At 42.8% G+C, this 20,956-nt stretch overlaps 2 protein-coding genes across 4 annotated transcripts in view; both read left to right on the top strand.

Moving 5' to 3' along the window:
* LOC109891318 (peroxisome proliferator-activated receptor delta) overlaps positions 1-15,940 on the top strand; it is a 39,686-nt gene extending 23,746 nt beyond the window's left edge. For 2 of the 3 annotated variants that reach the window (XM_031825500.1, XM_031825501.1), the window contains exons 3-8: positions 5,886-6,037; positions 6,214-6,352; positions 6,479-6,699; positions 9,159-9,365; positions 12,416-12,659; positions 12,872-15,940. In XM_031825500.1, the coding sequence (XP_031681360.1) occupies positions 5,886-6,037; positions 6,214-6,352; positions 6,479-6,699; positions 9,159-9,365; positions 12,416-12,659; positions 12,872-13,119 (1,211 nt within the window). In that variant the 3' untranslated portion in view covers positions 13,120-15,940. The remainder of the gene's footprint in view (positions 1-5,885; positions 6,038-6,213; positions 6,353-6,478; positions 6,700-9,158; positions 9,366-12,415; positions 12,660-12,871) is intronic. The other variant, XM_031825502.1, reaches the window with a different exon arrangement.
* Positions 15,941-16,859: 919 nt separating this feature from the next.
* On the top strand, positions 16,860-19,778 carry LOC109891319 (60S ribosomal protein L10a). Its single transcript, XM_020483760.2, has 6 exons — positions 16,860-16,970; positions 17,471-17,542; positions 17,688-17,768; positions 18,754-18,902; positions 19,076-19,248; positions 19,565-19,778. The coding sequence occupies exons 1-6, from the start codon at positions 16,966-16,968 to the stop codon at positions 19,733-19,735; spliced, it is 651 nt and encodes a 216-aa protein (XP_020339349.1). The 5' UTR covers positions 16,860-16,965; the 3' UTR covers positions 19,736-19,778.
* Positions 19,779-20,956: the final 1,178 nt, after the last annotated feature.

Here is a 20,956-nt window from a genome sequence, read left to right on the forward strand (position 1 = left end):
TATGCATAGATAATAAACAATGAGTAGCAGCAGTGTACAATACAAATGGAGGGGAGGGGGTGTCAATGTAAATAGTCCGGTGGCCATTTGATTAATTGTTCAGCAGTCTTATGGCTTGGGGCTAGAAGTTGTTAAGGAGCCTTTTGGTCCTAGACTTGGCGCTCTGATACCACTTGCTGTGCACTATCAGAAAAAAACAGTATGACTTGGGTGACTAGAGTCTTTGACAATTTTTTGTGCTTTCCTCTGACACTGCCTAGTATATAGTTTATGAATGGCAGGAAGCTTGGCCACAGTGATGTACTGGGCTGTACGCATTACCCTCTGTAGCGCCTTACGGTGAGATGCCGAGCAGTTACCAGTCCAGGCGGTGATGCAACCGATGCTCTTGCTGGTGCAGCTGTATACCTTTTTGAGGATCTGGGGACCCATACTAACCCTTTTCAGTCTCCTGAGGGGGAAAAGGTGTTGTCATACCCTCTTCACGACTATCTTGGTGTGTTTGGGCCATGATGTTTTGTTGGTGATGTGGACACCAAGGAACTTGATACTCTCGACCCGCTCCACTACAGCCCGTCGATGTTAATGGGGGCCTGTTCGGCCCGGCTTTTTCCTGTAGTCCACGATCTGCTCCTTTGTCTTGCTCACATTGAGGGAGAGGTTGTTGTTGACCTCCTCCCTATAGGCTGTCTCATCGTTGTCGTTAATCAGGCCTACCACTGTTGTCGTCAGCAAACTTAATGATGGTGTTGGAGTCGTGTTTGGCCACGCAGTCGTGGGTGAACAAGGGGAGTACAGGAGGGGACTAAGTACCTACCCCTGAGGGGCCCCAGTGTTGATGATCAGCATGGCAGATATGTTTTTGCCTACCGTTACCACCTGGGGGCGGCCTGTCTGGAAGTCAAGGATCCAGTTGCAGAGGGAGGTGTTTAGTCCCAGGGTCCTTAGCAGATGAGCTTTGTGTTGAATGCTGAGCTGTAGTCAATGAACAGCATTCTCCCATAGGTGTTCCTTTTGTCCAGGTGGGGAAGGGCAGTGTGGAGTGCGATTGATATTGCGTCATCTGTGGATCTGTTGGGGTGGTATGCGAATTGGCGTGGGTCTAGGGTGTCTGGGTGGATGCTGTTGATGTGAGTTATAACCAGCCTTTCAAAGCGCTTCATGGCTACCGACGTGAGTGCTACAGGGTGGTAATCATTTAAGCAAGTTACCTTTGCTTCCTTGGGCACTGGGACTATGTTGGTCTGCTTGAAACATGTAGGTATTACAGACTTGGTCAGGGAGAGGTTGACAATGTCAGTGAAGACTGTTAGGGTTCTTTTCCTTATTTCCTTATCAATCAGTTACTCATTGGTGAAATTAGCATTATGACAATATCTTTAATTAAATAATTCAAAAACCTTTATTAATACAATTGCAGACAGAAGTTGACAAAACAGGAACATAGCATGAATGTTGCTGAGTAAGTTCTGCATCAAACAAAAGGTCTCAAGTTGTTTTATTAAACCGAATTCCCACCTTAGTGATGTCACTGACTACTCATGACCTTTTTACTCCTGAGACCAAAACCCTGCATCCATAGCTATACAAACATAGAGTTTCAGTGTTTATCTAAAAGCTAGGCATTAAATGTCCCCTCCCCAGAGTTGATTTATTGTGGAATGGCTGAGTAGTCTCTTATCTCCCACACTCCCCTGCAGAGAGAGAGAGAAATTATTATATTACAGCAAACATTTTGGTACAACACTTTTCATGACCCCTAGGTGAACCCGACAAGACCCTTGCCAGTTGGTCTGCGCATGCTTTGAGTACACTTCCTGGTATTCCATCTGGCCCCGCAGCTTTGTGAATGTTGACCTGAAAAGGCATTTAGCTCATCTGGTAGGCTCGCGTCACTGGGCAGGCGGATGCTAGGAGGACGCTACCCTCCACAGTACACACTGCCAACTGTAAAGTTTGTTGGAGGAGGAATAATGGTCTGGGGCTGTTTTTCATCGTTCGGGCTAGGCCCCTTAGTTCTAGTGAAGGCAAACCTTAACAGCATACAACAACATTCTAGATGATTCTGTACTTCCAACTTTGGGGCAACAGTTTGAGGAAGGCCCTTTCCTGTTTCAGCATGACAATGCCCTCGTTCAAAGCGAGGTCCATACAGACATGTTTCATTGAGATCAGTGTGGAAGAACTTGACTGTCCTGCTCAGAGCCCTGACCCGCAGCAATGTTCCAACATCTAGTAGAAAGCCTTCCCGCAAGAGTGGAGGCTGTTATAGCAGCAAAGCGGGGACCAACTCTATATTAATGCTCGTGATTTTGGAATTAGATGTTCTATGAGCAGGTGTCCACATACAATCAATTGGTCGAACAAACAGAGGACTTTCGGTCATCCGAGATTTCTTTAGTCGGTGACAGCACTAGTACCTTGTAAACAAATAGTCAGCAATTAGCCTTTAACTTAATTTGCAGGCCTAGATCTCATCCCACAAATGGCTTTTGAGAATGGTTAGCCCTGTGTCCTCGAGAGGCCCATTGACTTCTCCAGATACAGACACCCTTTGATATGGAGCACTGCCTCTCTGTTTGTGTTTTACGAACGAGAGACCGTTATCTCCAGTCGACTTACACACACACACACACACACACACACCGCCATTCATGCGTGCATACTCACTCACACACGCATGCACACCCTCACCAACTTACACACACCCTCAGTACATGGAGAAGTTCAATGTGTCCCGGTAAAGGCCTCTGGTGGTGTTAACGCTGAGCTGCTCTCCCTCAGAGCATTTACACCAACCACAGTCAGACCAAATAGCTACTGTACCAAGAGGACACTACTCTCACGGTTTCCTCCACCAGTGGCTCCCGAGACATCCTCCATGGTGTCCTATTAAAATCAATAGGAGACATTCTATGAGGTAGTGCAACAGAACTAGGTGGAGGTCTGGGAGTAATGGAATGAGAAACCTTGTTCTCTACAGGACCATGTAGACATACTGTCCTTTATTCTCCCGTATAGGATACTTCTCTATTTCCTACAATCTGGTCATATTTGGCCTCCTCTCTCCAAGCTCTGCCAACCTAAATGTTCCAGTCTGGTCAGTCGAGCTGTGTGTGTTTGTCTTGGCAGGTGGGAGATGGCACCTTCTCAAAGGAACTAATGTGTTAGGCTGTGGTCTAGTGCGGCGGTCAGGTCAGTTGAGGTCTCTGAAGTTTTTTTTCTTTTTCGTAAAAACATTGAGAATGAGTCAGACTACACTACACACTATTAGGGTTTCAAGTAAACAGTATCTCTACAGACAAGTAACATCTAGTGTTTCCCTCGAAACGACTACACTCTTGTCATGCAACTATGCCACTGAAACGTATTAATAATACCACTCTTCTCAGGCGCTGGACAACAGGCAGTTTACGTACTGACGGTAAAAATACTGGAGATGGAAAACAACTACATATCTACTCAGTGTTTGAGTTTGATAGTTTACCCCAAGGAGGCACATTAAGGTGGCAGTGAGGTGCTTCATGTTTAAGCAGAGTTTACGTTATGCGAATAGAAAAGCAAGTTCACTGAATTCCTTGTCATTAAAACCTAGTGTTGGACTAATACGGGTGCTTCTACACCTGCATTGCTTGCTGTTTGTGGTTTTAGGCTGGGTTTCTGTACAGCACTTTGACATCAGCTGAGAAGAGCTTTATAAGAAGGGCTTTATAAATAGATTTGATTGATGCACGCTATGGCGCTTTCTCAATGAATCTTTCCTAACATCTTCTCTCCTCGCCTCCTTCTCAGCCATATAGGAGAAGACTTAAGGTCTTTCCCCACTGACCCTCTTCTCCAATGTTTTTTGAGAAGGAGGCAAGGAAATAAGATGCAAGGAATAGAGGAAAGATGAATTGGGAAAGAGGCTCTTAGAGAGAGGAAAGTGGTCATGCATGAGGCATTGAGAACCCCCTCGTCTGTCAGTCTGTCCTCATTCTGGGGGAGTTACTTCTCCTCAGGTGCCTCGGCTCCACACAGCGGAGCTCAGACCCTCTTCCTTCTCTCTCTCGCTCTCTGTGTGGCTCTCTGCTGCCCGACCTGCCCTGCTGTGCTGGGTTTCCCATGTTTTCATCTTGGCCTGGCCTAGCCTAGCAACGTAGCCCTGCCATCAGGTTAAGCCTAGAATTAAATGGATAGAATAGAACACCCGTAACGTGGTCCTAAATTCTCAAGTGGAACATTGCATTGAAGTGGATTGTCCCTTCTACTCCATTCTGTTTCTATTGTGTGTAGCAGAGTGGATAGAACAGAAGGCACTTGGTTCCAAATTCTGAAATGGAACGTTGCCTTATAACGTAATGTCCCTCCTTGCTATTCTAGTTTTAAACAGGGTGTTGGAGAAATCCCCCTAGCAACAGAACGGATAGAACAGAACACACGGTTGGAATGGAATGCCACTTTAATCGGATTGTCCCTCTTAGCCGGTGTTATTCTATGGTGTCTCCTACCCCTGGCATTTCTAGCATAGCTCCTGGGCTCCACTGGGAGAACCCTTTGGCAGGCAGCGGCAGAGATTACACCTCGGGGAGGGAGCAGGCTGGAACTCACCAGCACTGGGCAGATCCTTGACACATACACATTTACACAGTGGTTGAGAAAGTACTCAATTGTCATACTTGAGTACAAGTTAAGATACTTTTACTCGAGTCATTTTCTATTAAGGTGAGTCACCCAGTAAAATACTAGATTAAAAGTCTAAGTATTTTGTTTTAAATATACTTAAGTATGAAAAGTAGCCAGGGCCACACTGACATTATTTATAAGCAAAGTATTTGTTTAGTTAGTCCGCCAGATCAAAGGAAGTAGAAACATGCACATAAACATGCGTGCAAGTGCACCCACGCCAAGCTCCCATTGCACACAAGTGGTGGAAAAAGTACCCAATTGTCATACTTGAGTAAAAGTAAAGATACCTTCATAGAAAATGACTCTAGTAAAAGTGAAAGTCACCCAGTAAAATACTACTTGAGTAAAAGCATAAAAGTATTTGGTTTTAAATACAGTTAAGTATCAAAAGTAAATGTAATTGCTGAAATATACTTAACAATCAAAAGTAAAAGTATATAATATTTAAAAATGCATTATATAAAGCTAACAAGACGGCACCATTCTCTTGTTTTTTACATGTATTTTAATTTACGGATAGCCAGAGGCTTGCACAAACACTCAGACATCATTTACAAACTAATCATTTGTGCTTAGTGAGTCTGCCAGATCAGAGGCAGTAGGGGTGACCAGGGATGTTCTCTTGATAAGTGTGTGAATTAGAAAACATTTCTGTCCTGCTAAGCATCCAAAATGTAATGAGTACTTTTGGGTGTCAGGGAAAAAGTATGGAGTAAAATAAAAATATAGTGAAATAAAAATATCAATAGTAAAGTACAGATACCCCAAAAAACTACTGAAATAGTACTTTAAGGTATTTTTACTTAAGTACTTTAATCACTGCACGTATACATAACATTGTTGAGGGAGTGTTGGTAAATGTACACATAGCCCAGTGATACACGCAAAGCCATAAATATACTGTGGTGGCACCAACATTAACTTCACATTTTTTAGTCTGACTCCAGTGTCATCCTTATCTCACTTCCATCTCTTTACAGTCACTCCAGTATTACAGAGAAATGCTTTCATATTACACAATTTTCCATGTGGATTGCTAACTATATGAGTAATTGAACTGTTCAGTAATCCCAAATATAATACAAGTACATTTATATGATGAGGAGATGTTCCTTGTCTGGTAATGTGATCAGGAGAAACTCCTGTCCCTAGGTAAAGTCAGTCAGGGATTCAGGGCCCAAGAATAACAGAACCTTCCCTTGTCTATCTTTCTCCAGATCTGTCCCAGACATCGTCTCCATCACTGTCGGACCAACTCCTCCTGGGTCGAGAGGATGGGACGGGGGCCTTGATCAATGTGGAATGTCGTATCTGTGGAGACAAGGCCTCAGGGTTCCACTACGGAGTACACGCCTGTGAGGGTTGCAAGGTGAGGAAGCAGGGATTGAAGGGATGGGAAGATCCCAGGAGGCTCCCAGAATGTGTTACGTAAAATGTATTGGAGCAGCTCTTTGCATAATTTATAAACTGCAAAGTCTACTGCTCTTTTTACCTAATAAACCCCCCCCCCCCCCCCCCCCCACCCACTGACTCGGTTTCTCTCAGGGGTTTTTCCGGCGGACCATCCGTATGAAGCTGGACTATGAGCGCTGTGAGCGCAGCTGTAAGATCCAGAAGAAGAGCAGAAACAAGTGCCAGTACTGTCGCTTCCAGAAGTGCCTGCTGCTGGGCATGTCCCATGACGGTGAGACACAACCACCTTCCTCCTATTCTCACATGTTTACTGGAGAAAGTACCCCATCAGTGAGTATTTGTGAGTATTCCCAGTTTATGGATGCAGACTAAAATAAGTTTTCCTGCTTGTTCCCAGCGATCCGGTATGGCCGTATGCCGGAGGCAGAGAAGAGGAAGCTAGTGGCGGGCCTCCTGGCGGGAGAGAAAGCCCCGACCACCAACCCTAATGGCTCAGATCTCAAATCCCTGGCCAAGCGGGTCAACAACGCCTATCTGAAGAACCTCAACATGACCAAGAAGAAGGCTCGCAGCATCCTCACCGGCAAGACCAGCTCCAGCCCAGTAGCGTATCCATATGTAAATGAAATATACTGAACAAAAATATAAACGCAACAATTTGAATGAGTTCCAGTTCATGGAAATCAGTCAATTGAAGTCAATTCATTAGGCCCTAATCTATGGATTTCACATGAGTGGGCCAATCAGAATTGTTTTTTCCCCACAAAAGTCAGCATTGCTGATTGCAATCTCCCTCAAAACTGGAGACATTTGTGGCATTGTGTTGTGTGACAAAACTGCACATTTTAGAGTTGCCTTTTATTGTCCCCAGCACAAGGTGGATGGATTATCTTGGAAAAGGAGAAATGCTCATTAACAGGGATGTAAACAAATTTGGGCACAAAATTTGAGAGAAAGAAGCTTATTAAATTTTATTTCAGCTCATGAAACATGGGACCAACACTTGCGTCTATATTTTTGTTCACTATACATATAATACTTTAACACCAGCTCCATACTCTTTCTATATGTAAATATTATACATTTTATATATTAACTTCAGTTCCAGCTTCATACAGTACAGACACAGAATACTTTAACACCATCTGTAGCCCAGTACTGTGTATACATATTCCTCATGCTGACTATAAAACATATGTTACCCTTAGACCAGCTCCGATTTTCATCTGTATTGACCTCCAGAGTCGATGTCAGTATGCAGGAATTTAATTAGTATAATTTTAAAAAATCTCCATAAAAATCTGTCAATTTAATTTAGAGAACTGTTTTTGCATGGGCTGCGTCTCATCCCACTGTATCCGCCTATGTCGCCTTCTGCATCTACGGTGAAAGGTGGCGAAGCTTGAGCTGTGTTTTTCAGACCATGAGACATCCCAAAAATCTGTGTTCTCACAAAAATGTCTGTAGCGTCTGAACGCTCCCATGAACACGATGGTGTTCTCCGTTTTTGCTTTACGGCCCCCATAAGCCTTGCGGAATTGATCTGAAGTTGATACATCCGATCTGCCAACTTCTGTCTGAACCGTTTGAGCTACACACTAATATGACCCCTTTGTGGAAAGGCAAGTGTCTCATGAACATGTTGGTTGTTTTGCTTTTGGATGCCTTACAAGACTAGTCTGAATGGAAAGATTCATGGAAGTACAGTGCCTTCAGAAAGTATTCAGACCACTTGACTTTTTCCACATTTTGTTACGTTACAGCCTTATTCTAAACCGAATTAAGTTGTTTTTTCCCCTCATCAATCTACACACAATACCCCATAATGGCAATGCAAAAACAGGTTTTTATAGATTTTTGCAAATTTATAAAAAACTGATATGACATTTACATAAGTATTCAGACCCTTTGCTCAGTACTTTGTTGAAGTCCCTTTGACAGTGATTACAGCCTCAAGTATTCTTGGGTATGATGCTAAAAGCTTGGCACACCTGTATTTGGGGAGTTTCTCCCATTCTTCTCTGTAGATCCTCTCAAGCGCTGTCATGTTGGATGGGGATCGTCGCTATTTTCAGGTCTTTTCAGAGATGTTCGATCGGGTTCAAGTCTGGGCTCTGACTGTGCCACTCAAGGACATTCAGAGACTTTGGGGTTTTAGGCTGGGTTTCTGTACAGCACTTTGAGATATCAGCTGATGTACGAAGGGCTATATAAATACATTTGATTTGATTTGTCCTGAAGCCACTACTATCTTGTCTTGACTGTGTGCTTAGGGTCGTTGTCCTGTTGGAAGGTGAACCTTTGCCACAGTCTGAGGTCCTGAGTGCTCTGGAGCAGGTTTTCATCAAGGATCTCTGTACTTTGCTAGGTTCATCTTTCCCTCGATTCTGACTAGTCTCCCAGTCCCTGCTGCTGAAAAACATCCCCTCTTGGCATTCAGGCCAAAGAGTTCAATCTTGGTTTCATAGTTTAGTGCCTAAAATAAGGAGTTATAAAAAAGATCAAGATTATAATTTTTTTATCTTATATTTTTGAAGGGACTTCATAAATTAAGCTGTTATTCCATGCATTTCTATGGGCTGATAGCAGTAAGGCCAAATTCAATGTTTCATCAAACAATAATACTTTTTTCAAAAATGATATCTTAAGTCATTTCCATGCACTTCAATTGTGTCCATGGCCTTTTTGATTCTGTAATTTCAATCAACACTAATTGAAGCAACAGGCATGTAGCCTATACTCTAGAATGGCAGTCTGAGGCACAGGAGCACCGAGGTGCACAGCTGCCCTAAAACTTCACTTCTTCTCACACTGTCTAGCTCTCCAGTAGTGTTGGTTGTCTAGCAGCTGTGTATAAACTTGTGGTAAAAATCCTAGTTGTCTCAAGGCCTTATCACTGTTGTGTCTGAGACTGGAATGACAGGGGAAGAGGCCAAAATGTCAGTGTCACCGTTGTATGCAAACACTGTTTCTTCCTAAACCAGGCACAGGCAGAATGCAATTTCCTGTGAAAAGTCTGTTACTGTTATTATACTTCTATTTCTTAACTAAATAACTTCTCTCTCCCCTCTCTGCAGCCCTTTGTGATTCACGACATGGACTCCTTGTGCCAGGCTGAGAACGGGCTGGTGTGGAAACAGCTGATCAACGGCACGACCCCCAACAAGGAGATAGGGGTACACGTGTTCTACCGCTGCCAGTGCACCACGGTGGAGACGGTCAGGGAGCTCACTGAGTTTGCCAAGAGCATCCCCGGCTTCGTAGACCTCTTCCTGAACGACCAGGTATATACAGCAACACTACATTCAATCAAATCGTTAATCAATAGTTTTGTTATCCAAGTTGGAAAGTTATTGTACAGCCAGGAATTGTGTATATATAGCAAGCTATGATATATTTAACCAATAAGGCCAGAGGTGGTGTGGTATGTTGGCCATTATAAACCGGGTCATTTGGGTCCTGGAGGCTGATTGGCTGAAACAGCATTTCATCTGTGTGTGTATGTAAGACAATCAGGGTTTCTGTTAGGAAAATGTGGCGCCGGAGAATGTGACCGGAAAGATTTAAATTTACCGGCCATTTAAGAAATATACCGGACCAATATGCATTGGGTGCATAACCCATTAGGGTGTCCATGTTGCTCAGAATGACAGTCACATTTAGATTATGGTAATGCATCTTAATAGGACATGCAACTTATGTAATGAAGCAGCCAATAAAACATTATTTTTAAACATTTGGTAAAATGCAATTCATGGGGAAAACACCATTCTAAACAGTGCACCTGATAGTGATTGCATATGTGACAGACAAATATCTCTGTTAGAAACTTAGGGGGAATCTAAAGATACAACAACTAGGATGGTTTGCTAATATGACTAGAATGCCTTTGGCTTCTGGACAATTCAATTACGTTTATATGAAAGCCAATAGAACAGGAGAGAAATGGCATAGTGGTGGGTCCAATAGGGAAGTCATTGGAAATACATTTTCCAAAATGATATAATTACTCCAGTCTATACAGAAATAAGAAGAATCGAGGATCATTAGCTTCCTTAAAAATATTGCTGTGGATTGTTTCAATGGCTGGTGATCTCACATTAGTTGACTTTTAACTTTTTAGTTTTTATTATTTTATTTCAGATTTGTATGATTTAAGCACGTGAATTATTTTGATAAATGGAAACATTATAATTTAAATTAAACCATTCCATGAAAATGTGCATATGAAAGTCATAACTGTCACAGAACAGTAGAAATTGTAGGATAAATTTGTAAGCTTACCCAAACTTGAAAATCACAAACCGCCTATGAAGTCTTTTTAAAATAATTACCTCCATGTTTCCATGGTCAGATTTTGACTATAGGCAACTTTGAAGCAAGGTAAGACATGCCTCCTAATAGGAAATAAAACATTCAGGTTTCAAACAATGAAGTATGTTTTCTAAATGCATATACTGCCTCCAGCTCACATTGTAAAGTGGTGGGTATTGCGCTGAGAGCCTTTCGCTATCAGCATAACTATAATTCCCTTCTCCCAGCTGCCAATCGCCCTGTTCCCGAAGAACCTCGCTCGCATTGGCGCTCTCAAATATCTCAATTACTATTAGCCAATGCCTGTCACGTGATAGGATCCTTCTCACAGGCATCTCAGGTCGGAAGTAGGCTAGAGAAGACGGACACATCGGATGCAATGGCGCACATCCTTCTTATCGAATATTGAAGAGGTTAGAAGAACTGTCCACATGTTCTTTTCATCAACCAACAAGATGAGTAACGAAGAGCAAAAGCACTACCTATGTCAATCTACTATCCCCCATAGTACAAAAGTTGACCTATTCTATTGGTCGGTTTGTCGTTCTGTGCGAGAAATAAATATTCCAAACAGACTGGGTCAGTTGTGGGATGATGGAGCCCAAATTAATACAACCACTGTACATAAAAAAATGTTTTAAAGCAATGCGGCTGATGCAACAGATCAGAAAGTTTAGCTTAAAATGTTGATGAACTATTAGGCTATTTCTTCACATTATACGCGCAGCAATGCGCACACGGCAGTAGGCTATAAGCCCAAGTGTTCCAAAGAGCAATTAGCGGGAAAACACCGTTCTCCAAAGTGCACCGCAAATGTGAGCAGTTTCATATGACAGAGATGAAAATAGCCTTTAGAAATGTAGAGGCAAGATCAAAAGATGCAACAACTAGCATGGGTTGTTAATATGACTAGGATTGAGAACATGAGAGAGATATAGGTTTCAATGGCAAATAAGGAAGTGCTTATAAAATAATCGCTTTAACATTCCTGTGATTGGAACACGGTAAGACATGCCTCATAAAATTACAAAAAAACATCCAGGTTTTAAACAATTAAGTTTATGGTTAAATAGTTTCAAAGTGTTGACAATCAGCTCAGATTGTAAGGCGGGTGATGTTGCTGTGCACAACAGGCACGGGTCTTTCTCTTCTATCTTAAGGAACAGTGCCTTGAGTATGACAGAATCAAGCCTTTAGAGGATAATATGAATTATCTTACATTATATTTGTCAAACATGACGGGCATTTAGCCTATATCTATGTAATTAAAAGGCAAATTAAAGTTTGACTACATTTTCAGGCGCCTCCCTCCTAGTACAGGGGCCTATCACCTACACTTTGACATGTAGGCTTATTATGTATGTATTGGGCTCCCAAGTGGCCCAGTGGTCTAAAGCACTGCATCTCAGTGCCGTCCCTGGTTCGAATCCAGGGTGCATCACATCCGGCCGTGATTGGGAGATATTTTGGTTAATGGCCTTGGTGCCCTGGCAGACCTTGGCCTTGCCCCAAATGGCCTTGCCCAATCAGCGTTCAGGACCCAAACTACTATAATATAACATATAGAACGTGTATACAATGCATTCCCAAAGTATCGACTTTTTCCACATTCTGTTATCTTACAGCCTTCATCTAAAATGCTTTTCCTCCCATCAATCTTCACCCAATACTGCATCATGACAAAGCAAAACTGGTTTTTAGTTGTTTTTTGATAATATATCAAAAATAAAAAATAAACATATCACAATTACATAAGTATTCAGACCCTTTGTTATGAGACTTGAAAATGTATTCATGTTCTAAAAACCTGTTTTCGCTTTGTCATTATGGGGTATTGTGTGTAGATCGATGAGAAATGTTTTATTAAATCCATTTTAGAATCAGGCTCTAATGTAACAGAATGTGGAAAAAGTCACGGGGTCTAAATACTTTCCAAATGCAATGTACATACTTGACATAAGCAACGAGTTGAGATATCAGGCGATGATAATCAGGCTGCTGTTCTCCCTCCCCCCACCAGGTGACGCTGCTGAAGTACGGCGTGCACGAGGCCATCTTCGCCATGCTGCCTTCGCTCATGAACAAGGACGGGTTGCTGGTGGCCAACGGGAAGGGCTTTGTGACCCGGGAGTTCCTGCGCAGCCTGCGGCGCCCCTTCAGCGAGATCATGGAGCCCAAGTTTGAGTTTGCGGTTAAGTTCAACGCCCTGGAGCTGGATGACAGTGACCTGGCCCTGTTCGTGGCCGCCATCATCCTCTGTGGAGGTATGTGCCTTTTCTATACTGGTGCTACCGGGAAAACTCATTACTGTTCTACCACAATACACTGTCCTAATAACCCTAACCCCTCTACAATCATCAGAAGCCTAAAATATAAGTTTGTTTTCTACCAGTTGACAGATACTTACCTCCCTCTCCCCATTCCTTTTCTCGCCCCTCTCCTCTTCCCATCCTTTCCCCCTCTCTCCTCCTGTCAGACCGTCCGGGGCTGATAAACATCAAGCAGGTGGAGGAGATTCAGGACAGCATCCTGCAGGCCCTGGACCAGCACCTGCTGGCCAACCACACTGACTCAAAGTACCTTTTCCCCAAGCTGCTCAACAAGATGGCTGACCTGCGCCAGCTGGTAACTGAGAACGCCATGCTGGTCCAGAAAATCAAGAAGACAGAGTCAGAGACCTCGCTTCACCCGCTGCTGCAGGAGATCTACAAGGACATGTACTGACTGGACTGGTTTAGCTTCCTAGTACAGCAGCAGTGTTCACTCACTCCTGGTTTCTGGGATTGGGAGTCACAGGGAGTGCATGTTTTTGTTCCAGCCCATCATTAACACACTATTCACCTCATCAGCCAATCAACCACGACCTTGATCAGTTGAATCATGTGTGTCAGTGTTTATTCTGACGTCTCAATAAAAGAATAAAGGAAAACGCTGGCTGGTGGAGTTATAACTATGTGTATGTAGCTGCACACTCTTGTTCAGATGCAATTGATTGATTATAAATCACCGTAGTTTGGGAGGCAAGTTGCCTTCATCAGGGTCTCTAGACTGTACGAATGACATGTACTGACCTGGAATGGAGCAAGAGACTGATGGGAGACATACAGAGTAACATACACCCTACCACATATTAAACATGTTTGGGTGCCTGAAATAGAAGGTGATTTGCGCTGTTTCAAGTGGATGCTGTTGTATAGCAGGCCTTTAACTGTGGTTGGACAGGACTGATGCAGTTGAAGGGCTTGTAGTGTCCTGCTTTGAATGTGGTGAAGGTGCAGTGTCGAGGTATTAATTTCCAGGAGAATACCAAACAGCTCAACAACCAACGCCACAACAAACCAAGAGTCCTCTTTTCCCCCTAAATGTTACAAGAATGATCAGCGTTGCTCTTTTTATACAACATATTTTTGTATTCTCTCTCGATGCGCAGTGTTTTTTTACAACGGTCAACACATTCTTAACCCTGCGGTTCAGGGTCATTACCAGACTTTGTTCTGCCATTGTTTGTGTTACAAACTTCCTGAGAAGTCGTGATGCTGATATTCAGAAAAATGCTGGTTCTGCTTGCCTGTACAAATGAGGGTTGTCGGCAACCATAGGTGTCCCTTGACCGTCCGTCCCATCCCATCCTAAGGCCATCACACTGGGATAAGCGATCACCAAACCCCCCTTAGCTCTCCTATCCGCATGTGTATAAATTCACACCCCTCAACTGATCTAATCATAGAACGGTTTGGATTTGTTTGATAACTCAGTCCCGGGTTCGAAGAACCTCCCTTCTGTGCTAGTGAACAAAATCCATCGTCACACCCCCAGAGAATGTGTGATAGTAGGAGCTGTGATTTTGTGTATGACGTTTATATATGAATCTCCTCCATTTGAGGTCCACCCCCAGTCCTTCTCCTCCTGTTAGACCAGGAAGCACACACAGTCCAGTCAGTCTCACTTTTCAATGGACACATACATTTATAGATTCTTACAACATCCTAACCTCAATACCTTTTATGTTTTCTTTTGTGTACAACTGATGGGTCTAAAACCATGGGATGATGCTGTGTTGTCATACTGTGAAGGTGAACCTGATCACAGTGTCTGTATAAGACGTTTTGAATGCCTGATTTTACTTCTGTTTACTTAATTATGTATAATTGAAGTATGGTATGTATGTATATTTTTTCAGCCAGGTGGTGTTCTGTTAACTGCACACAGTCGACAAGCCAAACTCGAACAGTAGTTTTCTCATATTTTGAGCTTCCCGCTTTCTTTCTTTTCCTCTCTTCTTATTCTTCCGCTAAGTATGGTGCTATGGATTTGGCCAGCTTTCGCTCCCCCGCTCAGTCTAACTTCAGACCGGGAATGACCCGTTCATAATACTTAGAGACAAATGGATCTTTCTCCCTTGGTTCTTTCACTTCTTCACTGATCTACAAAGGCCAGGTCAAATTATATAGATTGTACCCATCTACATCATGATCAATTGAAGGGAGTAAGTGAGCATTTGAGGAGGATACATTGCAACGGTCAAAAAATTACTTCTAGAAAATTACTTCTAGACAAGCCATCAGAATTCAGAGATGCATGGCAGCAGGGGGACCAATCTAAATTGCCATGAGAGGAAAATGGTTTATTCTAATTATTTTAGGTCAGCCAATTATGGTAACTGATGAAATACTGCACTTCCTACTGTACATAGCAATTATGTAAATTATATGCAAAACCATGTATGTTTCTGTTTTTATTATTTTCTATATTGTGACGTTAAAATTGCTAAAAAAGTTTATTCTAGCACGAGTAAGGGGAGGACATGATATATGTGACTCCTTGCCTATACAGTAGAGAGGTTACAGATATCTCTTGAATAAGCGCTTTATTTCTGCTCACAGGGAGTTGATAAAGCACAAATGAGTGATCTGATGCTCACCTAACTGCAGAAACCGTTGAGACAATGATAATAATAAAGTGACAGTGTTGAACCACCTGTTCTGGTTAGAGTGCTGTATCCACTAGGAGTCAGTGTACCCTGGGGCGGATGGGGGGTTCTTTCTCTCCCTGTACTCATCTTTCTTTAATTCTCTTACCTTCTTCCTTTCTCTCAGTATGAATCATTTTATTTTCCAGCTTTTTTTTCTGGTGCCACTAGAAATGTCATTGTCACGGACCGCCTGTGGTTAGTTATAATTACACATTTGATGTGTTCATAAACTTCTAGGGATTTTTAAAAAACTTTTTCAGTTACTAACTAGAACAAGTTACTATGAAATGTCAGCAAGGTAGTACTGCTGCATGAGAAAAAGCTAAATTGTGTACATTTTCTTTGAAAAATTGTCAGTTGTTTTGTCTAATGATTTTATTTCTGCATACATATGTATGAGCACAACAGCACAGGTCTGAAATATTCTATGGTCTACCACAGCAATACTGTGCATTTCCCCCTATTTAACATCTGTATAAACACATGGTGTTAAACGTCTGAGGGAAAGTATAGGATTTCTACCTTTGGTATAGAACTTCCTATAAATGATTGATTAAAAAACATTTGTTAATACTTTTGATGTCTTCTGCTTTCTTCTTACTTGTTCGACTACATGTGATGTTTTCAATTATTGGACAAAATCTCATGTTAAATGTTTGACACATGTTTATATCGTAATGTCAAGGAACATCAACCAAAAAAAGTGTCTCTGGTCAAAAGTAGTGCACTTTATAAGTTCGGGTGCATGTGTGAGAGCAAGATAAATAAAACCAATCCTCTACAACGGGATGGGTCAGGTTTGTGTGTATCGACTGTCACGTGTTGGACAGCCTGGCGGTCCGCTGGCTTCCTTCCTGAGACAGCGTTTCCTTTGAGGAGACCTCGCTGACCCTCCAGCCGTTGTTTTTCACGGACAGGCTGGACTCCGGCTGCGGTATCCAACCTACACACAGATCAGTTCAATCAAACTTGAACTTGAATGGAGCAGGGGGGGGGGGGGACCACTACATACAGTGTCCCTCTTCCTGTGAACCCTAATCTGACCTCAGACTGTTATAGCCCCCCCACTGCATTTGAATGGGAATAGGAATATGAGACTGTAAAAGTTAGTGCATAAGCACTTAGTTTACAGTCATTGTGACAATTTTTGGGTGTTATGATTGATGATAGACATGGCTTATGTGTTAACACAAGTCTCTCATCAATCCGCTTGTCGCTGTAGCCTAAGGGCATCAGTCTTACCTGTGTAGCGTCCCCTATTCTCTACTTTGTCTTATAAATGGACATTGGATTTTATAAAAGATCACATGGGCAAGGCAGGTCACAGTTCAGTAATAAATATCTCACTGTGCCTCCAATGCCACATTATGACTAAATACTTTATTTGTTATGCTTTAGCTAGCATATTGTTATTGCAAGTGATATGTCTAAATCCATATATTAATTTCATAAAATAGGTTAGAGACGAGAAAAACTACAAATATGGCCGTCCCGGGAATCGCAGAATTTACGCCACGGAAATACGTCTATAACTTGCGACGGACTGCCCCTGCTTCCTTCTTTTCAATGCTCTGTCGCGTGAGAGGAGTACCGTCAATATGAGGTGAGAGGAAATCGCAAGTAAAAAACAAACAACAAGTCAGACATGTTATATTGTTGTCAGTGATCAGTTTAAGACTTACTAACTCCGCAGTATATCCGTGTTCACTTTGAACCTCATGTGCAGTGTTTGGAGTGTAGTTACAGTAGCTAGCTTTTGCCATAGTGCGACTAGCTTGAATGCTAACACTACGGCCAAATCCACATCCATCTAACATGAAATCGTAATCGTTTATGTTCCGAACGGAATTAAGTAGTGTCGTACATGACTGGACATGGCTAATGTTGTAATCGTTGTGATTTGTACATTTTACTGGCTTTTATAAGTACTCTAGTCTACCGGTTTGTCGACTACTATCGAGAATCTGCTATGGTGTCAAGTCAGTTCAATTGGATGTGGGGGCGCTAATATTGATGAATTAGTCATTTGGCTAAACATTTATGCATAATTATGTACACTGACATTGGCATTCTGACTCCATGACATTTTGTGTTTAATTACAGCAAGGTATCCAGGGATATGCTTTATGAGGTGGTCAAGGAGGTCCAGGCGGGATCTCTTGCCAAGCCACGCAAGTAAGACCCTTTCTCTAGTGTACCATTAGCAACTTTTGCACGTTGGTGTGGCCATTTTAATAAAAGAATGCATGTTATGTCACAATCTCTAATTTCGGGTAAGTCTTAGTGATGATCTTGATTGGTTTGCTTTGTCTTCCTAAAGGTTCATAGAGTCTGTAGAGCTCCAGATCAGCTTGAAGAATTATGATCCCCAGAAGGACAAGCGTTTCTCTGGCACAGTCAGGTTTGGCCTCTTTCCTGTATCACCCATCCTTCTGCCTGTCTGCCCCGTTCAGTCCTGAATGTGAACGGGCCTGGTTCGGCCCCTTGATCTGGACATTAAAAGCTCACTGGCTCAAACCCAGTCCTCTTTATGCACACTCAAGATCCACACTTACCTAGTAATGTACAATCTCTCCCTCACACTCTTGCAGCATGTATTATACACATTCACTAACTCATACAGAAACTAAATTCCAATAGCAGGGCTGTTGTGGGACAGATGGTACAGAAGTGTTCTGGGTAGTCTGACTGAACCTTGGGGGAGGGAACCAGAGGACGGACCCCTACCCTGGGTCTTAAAACATGAGAGGCGGCAAGGGGGGGGGGGGGGGGGGGGGGGTCTTTGTGCCCACCCTCGAGCCGACCATTTTAGGTAATGGTGTTGCTGGTCTGTGGTTCTGGTAAGACTACGGAGTACTCTTTTCTGGTACTAGTTGTCCCTCTGGGTTTGGATTTCGTCCTTTTTGGGGAGTCAATGGATGGCAATGTTGAAGGGTGGAAGTGACTATTGTCTAGTCAGGAAGTACACAAGCTAGTGGTGTAACGTTAAGGATTTTGGTTTGGGGAAGGATTGGGTAAAGTTACGTTTAGCCTTTCACTGCAGTCGACTAAATCAGGGTCAACGTGATTTTTGGTTGTCTTAAACAAATCTACATTGACATAAGTATACACCTCATGTTTTATGTGTATAAAAAGACACGTACCATGTCAGATATATTTAATGTATTCAATTTTGCCTTTGCATCCCAGTATTACACTTTATATACATCACAGAAGACTGAAATATAATAACGGTTTGATGTAGAAACACCGGATTCTCTCCTTTTTTTTAAATGTCTATTAATGTTAAATTCTAGGGAAGTCCCCCCCCCCCCCCCCCCCGTTATGTGGTTTGAGCTTTACTGATGTGCCATATGGTTGTCAACTGTTCTGAATATCCCCTATAGACTGAAGACCACCCCTAGGCCCAAGTTCTCTGTGTGCATCCTGGGAGACCAGCAGCATTGTGACGAGGCCAAGGCTGCAGAGCTGCCCCACATGGACATTGAGGCCCTCAAGAAACTCAACAAGAACAAGAAAATGGTCAAGAAACTGGGTGAGTGGTGCTTCAAGTAATTTCCAGATAGTCCATCTTAGGATCTGTCTAGGTCTTGCTACTGTTTATCTGCATTTAAATGAGTCTTACATTTCCCCTGTCCTGAAGCGCTGGGTCCATCTCTGGTCTCGGTCTTGATAATTTTGTTCTTGACTCTAATCTCTGCCGAACAGCCAAGAAGTATGATGCCTTCCTGGCCTCTGAATCGCTGATCAAGCAGATCCCTCGTATCCTGGGGCCTGGGCTCAACAAGGCTGGCAAATTCCCCTCCCTGCTCACCCACAACGAGAACCTCAACATCAAAGTTGATGAGGTCAAATCCACCATTAAGTTCCAGATGAAGAAGGTATGAATCGGTCTGGTGACAGATATGTAGTTTTATTGCAGATGTTACATGATGGATACATGCAGTCTGTAGGATCAATGCATTTATGTATCCGCCTGTTCATTTACATTTTAGCATTTAGCAGACACTCTTAACCTTAAGTGCTCCTGTAAGTCACTCTGGATAAGTGCCTTGCTGAAGGGCACATCGACAGATTGTTTATCTATTCGGCTCGCGGATTCAAAACAGTGACCTTTCGGTTACTGGCCCAATGCTCTTAACTGCTATGCTACCTGCCAGTGTAACATGACCCAATCTCCTCGCCACTCTATTTCAGGTGCTGTGTCTGGCAGTGGCTGTGGGTCACGTGAAGATGTCCGAGGAGGAGCTGGTCTACAACATCCACTTGGCAGTTAACTTCCTGGTGTCTCTGCTGAAGAAGAACTGGCAGAATGTCCGTGCCCTCTATGTCAAAAGCACCATGGGAAAGCCCCAGCGCCTCTACTAGAGGATCAAACTGCTTTTACTACCAATAAAAGGACATAAAAACATCTCCTCCCTTTGTGGGTATTCTTGTTGTCCCAGACTACTTTGTGTAGTGCTGGTCATCCTCTCAGAGGGATCAGAGACATTTGATATTAAAAACAAAATATTTACCAGCCTGTTTTTGGAAGTAGCACAATGTCTGCAGATTGCATGCATTTATATTAAATGTCACAGATTACGTTGTTAAAGGGGGCAAATTAGCTAAATCGAGACACGGTACAGATTCACAGAAATAATGCATGGAAGAGTCAATCTGCCCCCGTTTCTACCGAAGCTAGTAAGTGAAATTGATGGGAGTGGCCAACATGACACGGTTGTAGGGGAATAGCAATTTATTGGTCACATGAACAAATCTAATGCAGACCTATATTCATTTTCCCTAAAAGTGATATTTGGTTTGAAGTCTGCATGGCTGACCATTTCAATTTGTCAGTTCTTGGTTGCCATTCTGCTTCAGATGGACTTAGTGGGCCCTCAAAATGAACAGGTGTTGAGGCTGAGCAGGGTAAGGGTCATGAAGAAATGGTCCATGTAGTCAGAGCAAAAATGTGTACCACTTAAATGCATGCACAATCACTTACAATGTAAGCTAAGTCCCCTGATGTTCCTGCCGGTTTGCCTCTCAATAACAGCACAGGAGGTTGCTGTGACAATACGATTATCTTGTCTTTTCCTCTACTCTCATACTGGAGAGCATAGAGCCGAGTCACAGGGTAAGAACTATCCTTCAATGTATTTAGACGCCTTCCCTTTATCTACATTTTGTTACATTACAGCCTTACTCTAAAATTGACAAAATAAAAATTGTCCTCAATCTACACACAATACCCCATAATGACCAGATTTGTTTTCAAACGTATTCAAAATAAACACCTTAACATAAGTATTCAGACCCTTTACTTTGAGACTCAAAACTGAGCCCTGGGGCATCCTGTTTCCATTGGTCATCCTTGATGTTTCTACAACTTGATTGGAGTCCACCTGTGGTAAATTCAATTGATTGAACATGATTTGGAAAGGCACACCTGTCTATATAAGGTCCCACAGTTGACAGTACATGCCAGAGCAAAAACCAAGCCATGAGGTCGAAGGAATTGTCCGTAGAGCTCCGAGACAGGATTGTGTTGAGGAACAGACCTGGGGATGGGTACCAAACAAATTCTGCAGCATTGAAGATCGCCAA

The sequence above is a fragment of the Oncorhynchus kisutch genome, linkage group LG5, assembly GCF_002021735.2.
Source record: "Oncorhynchus kisutch isolate 150728-3 linkage group LG5, Okis_V2, whole genome shotgun sequence".
Lineage (NCBI taxonomy): Eukaryota > Metazoa > Chordata > Actinopteri > Salmoniformes > Salmonidae > Oncorhynchus > Oncorhynchus kisutch.

Bases quoted from the DNA above. Each gene is read 5' to 3' on its own strand.
- LOC109891319 (XM_020483760.2), top strand. The intron at 17,769-18,753 runs GTTTGGCCTCTT...TATCCCCTATAG, and splicing joins CGTTTCTCTGGCACAGTCAG to ACTGAAGACCACCCCTAGGC. The intron at 18,903-19,075 runs GTGAGTGGTGCT...TCTGCCGAACAG, and splicing joins GAAAATGGTCAAGAAACTGG to CCAAGAAGTATGATGCCTTC.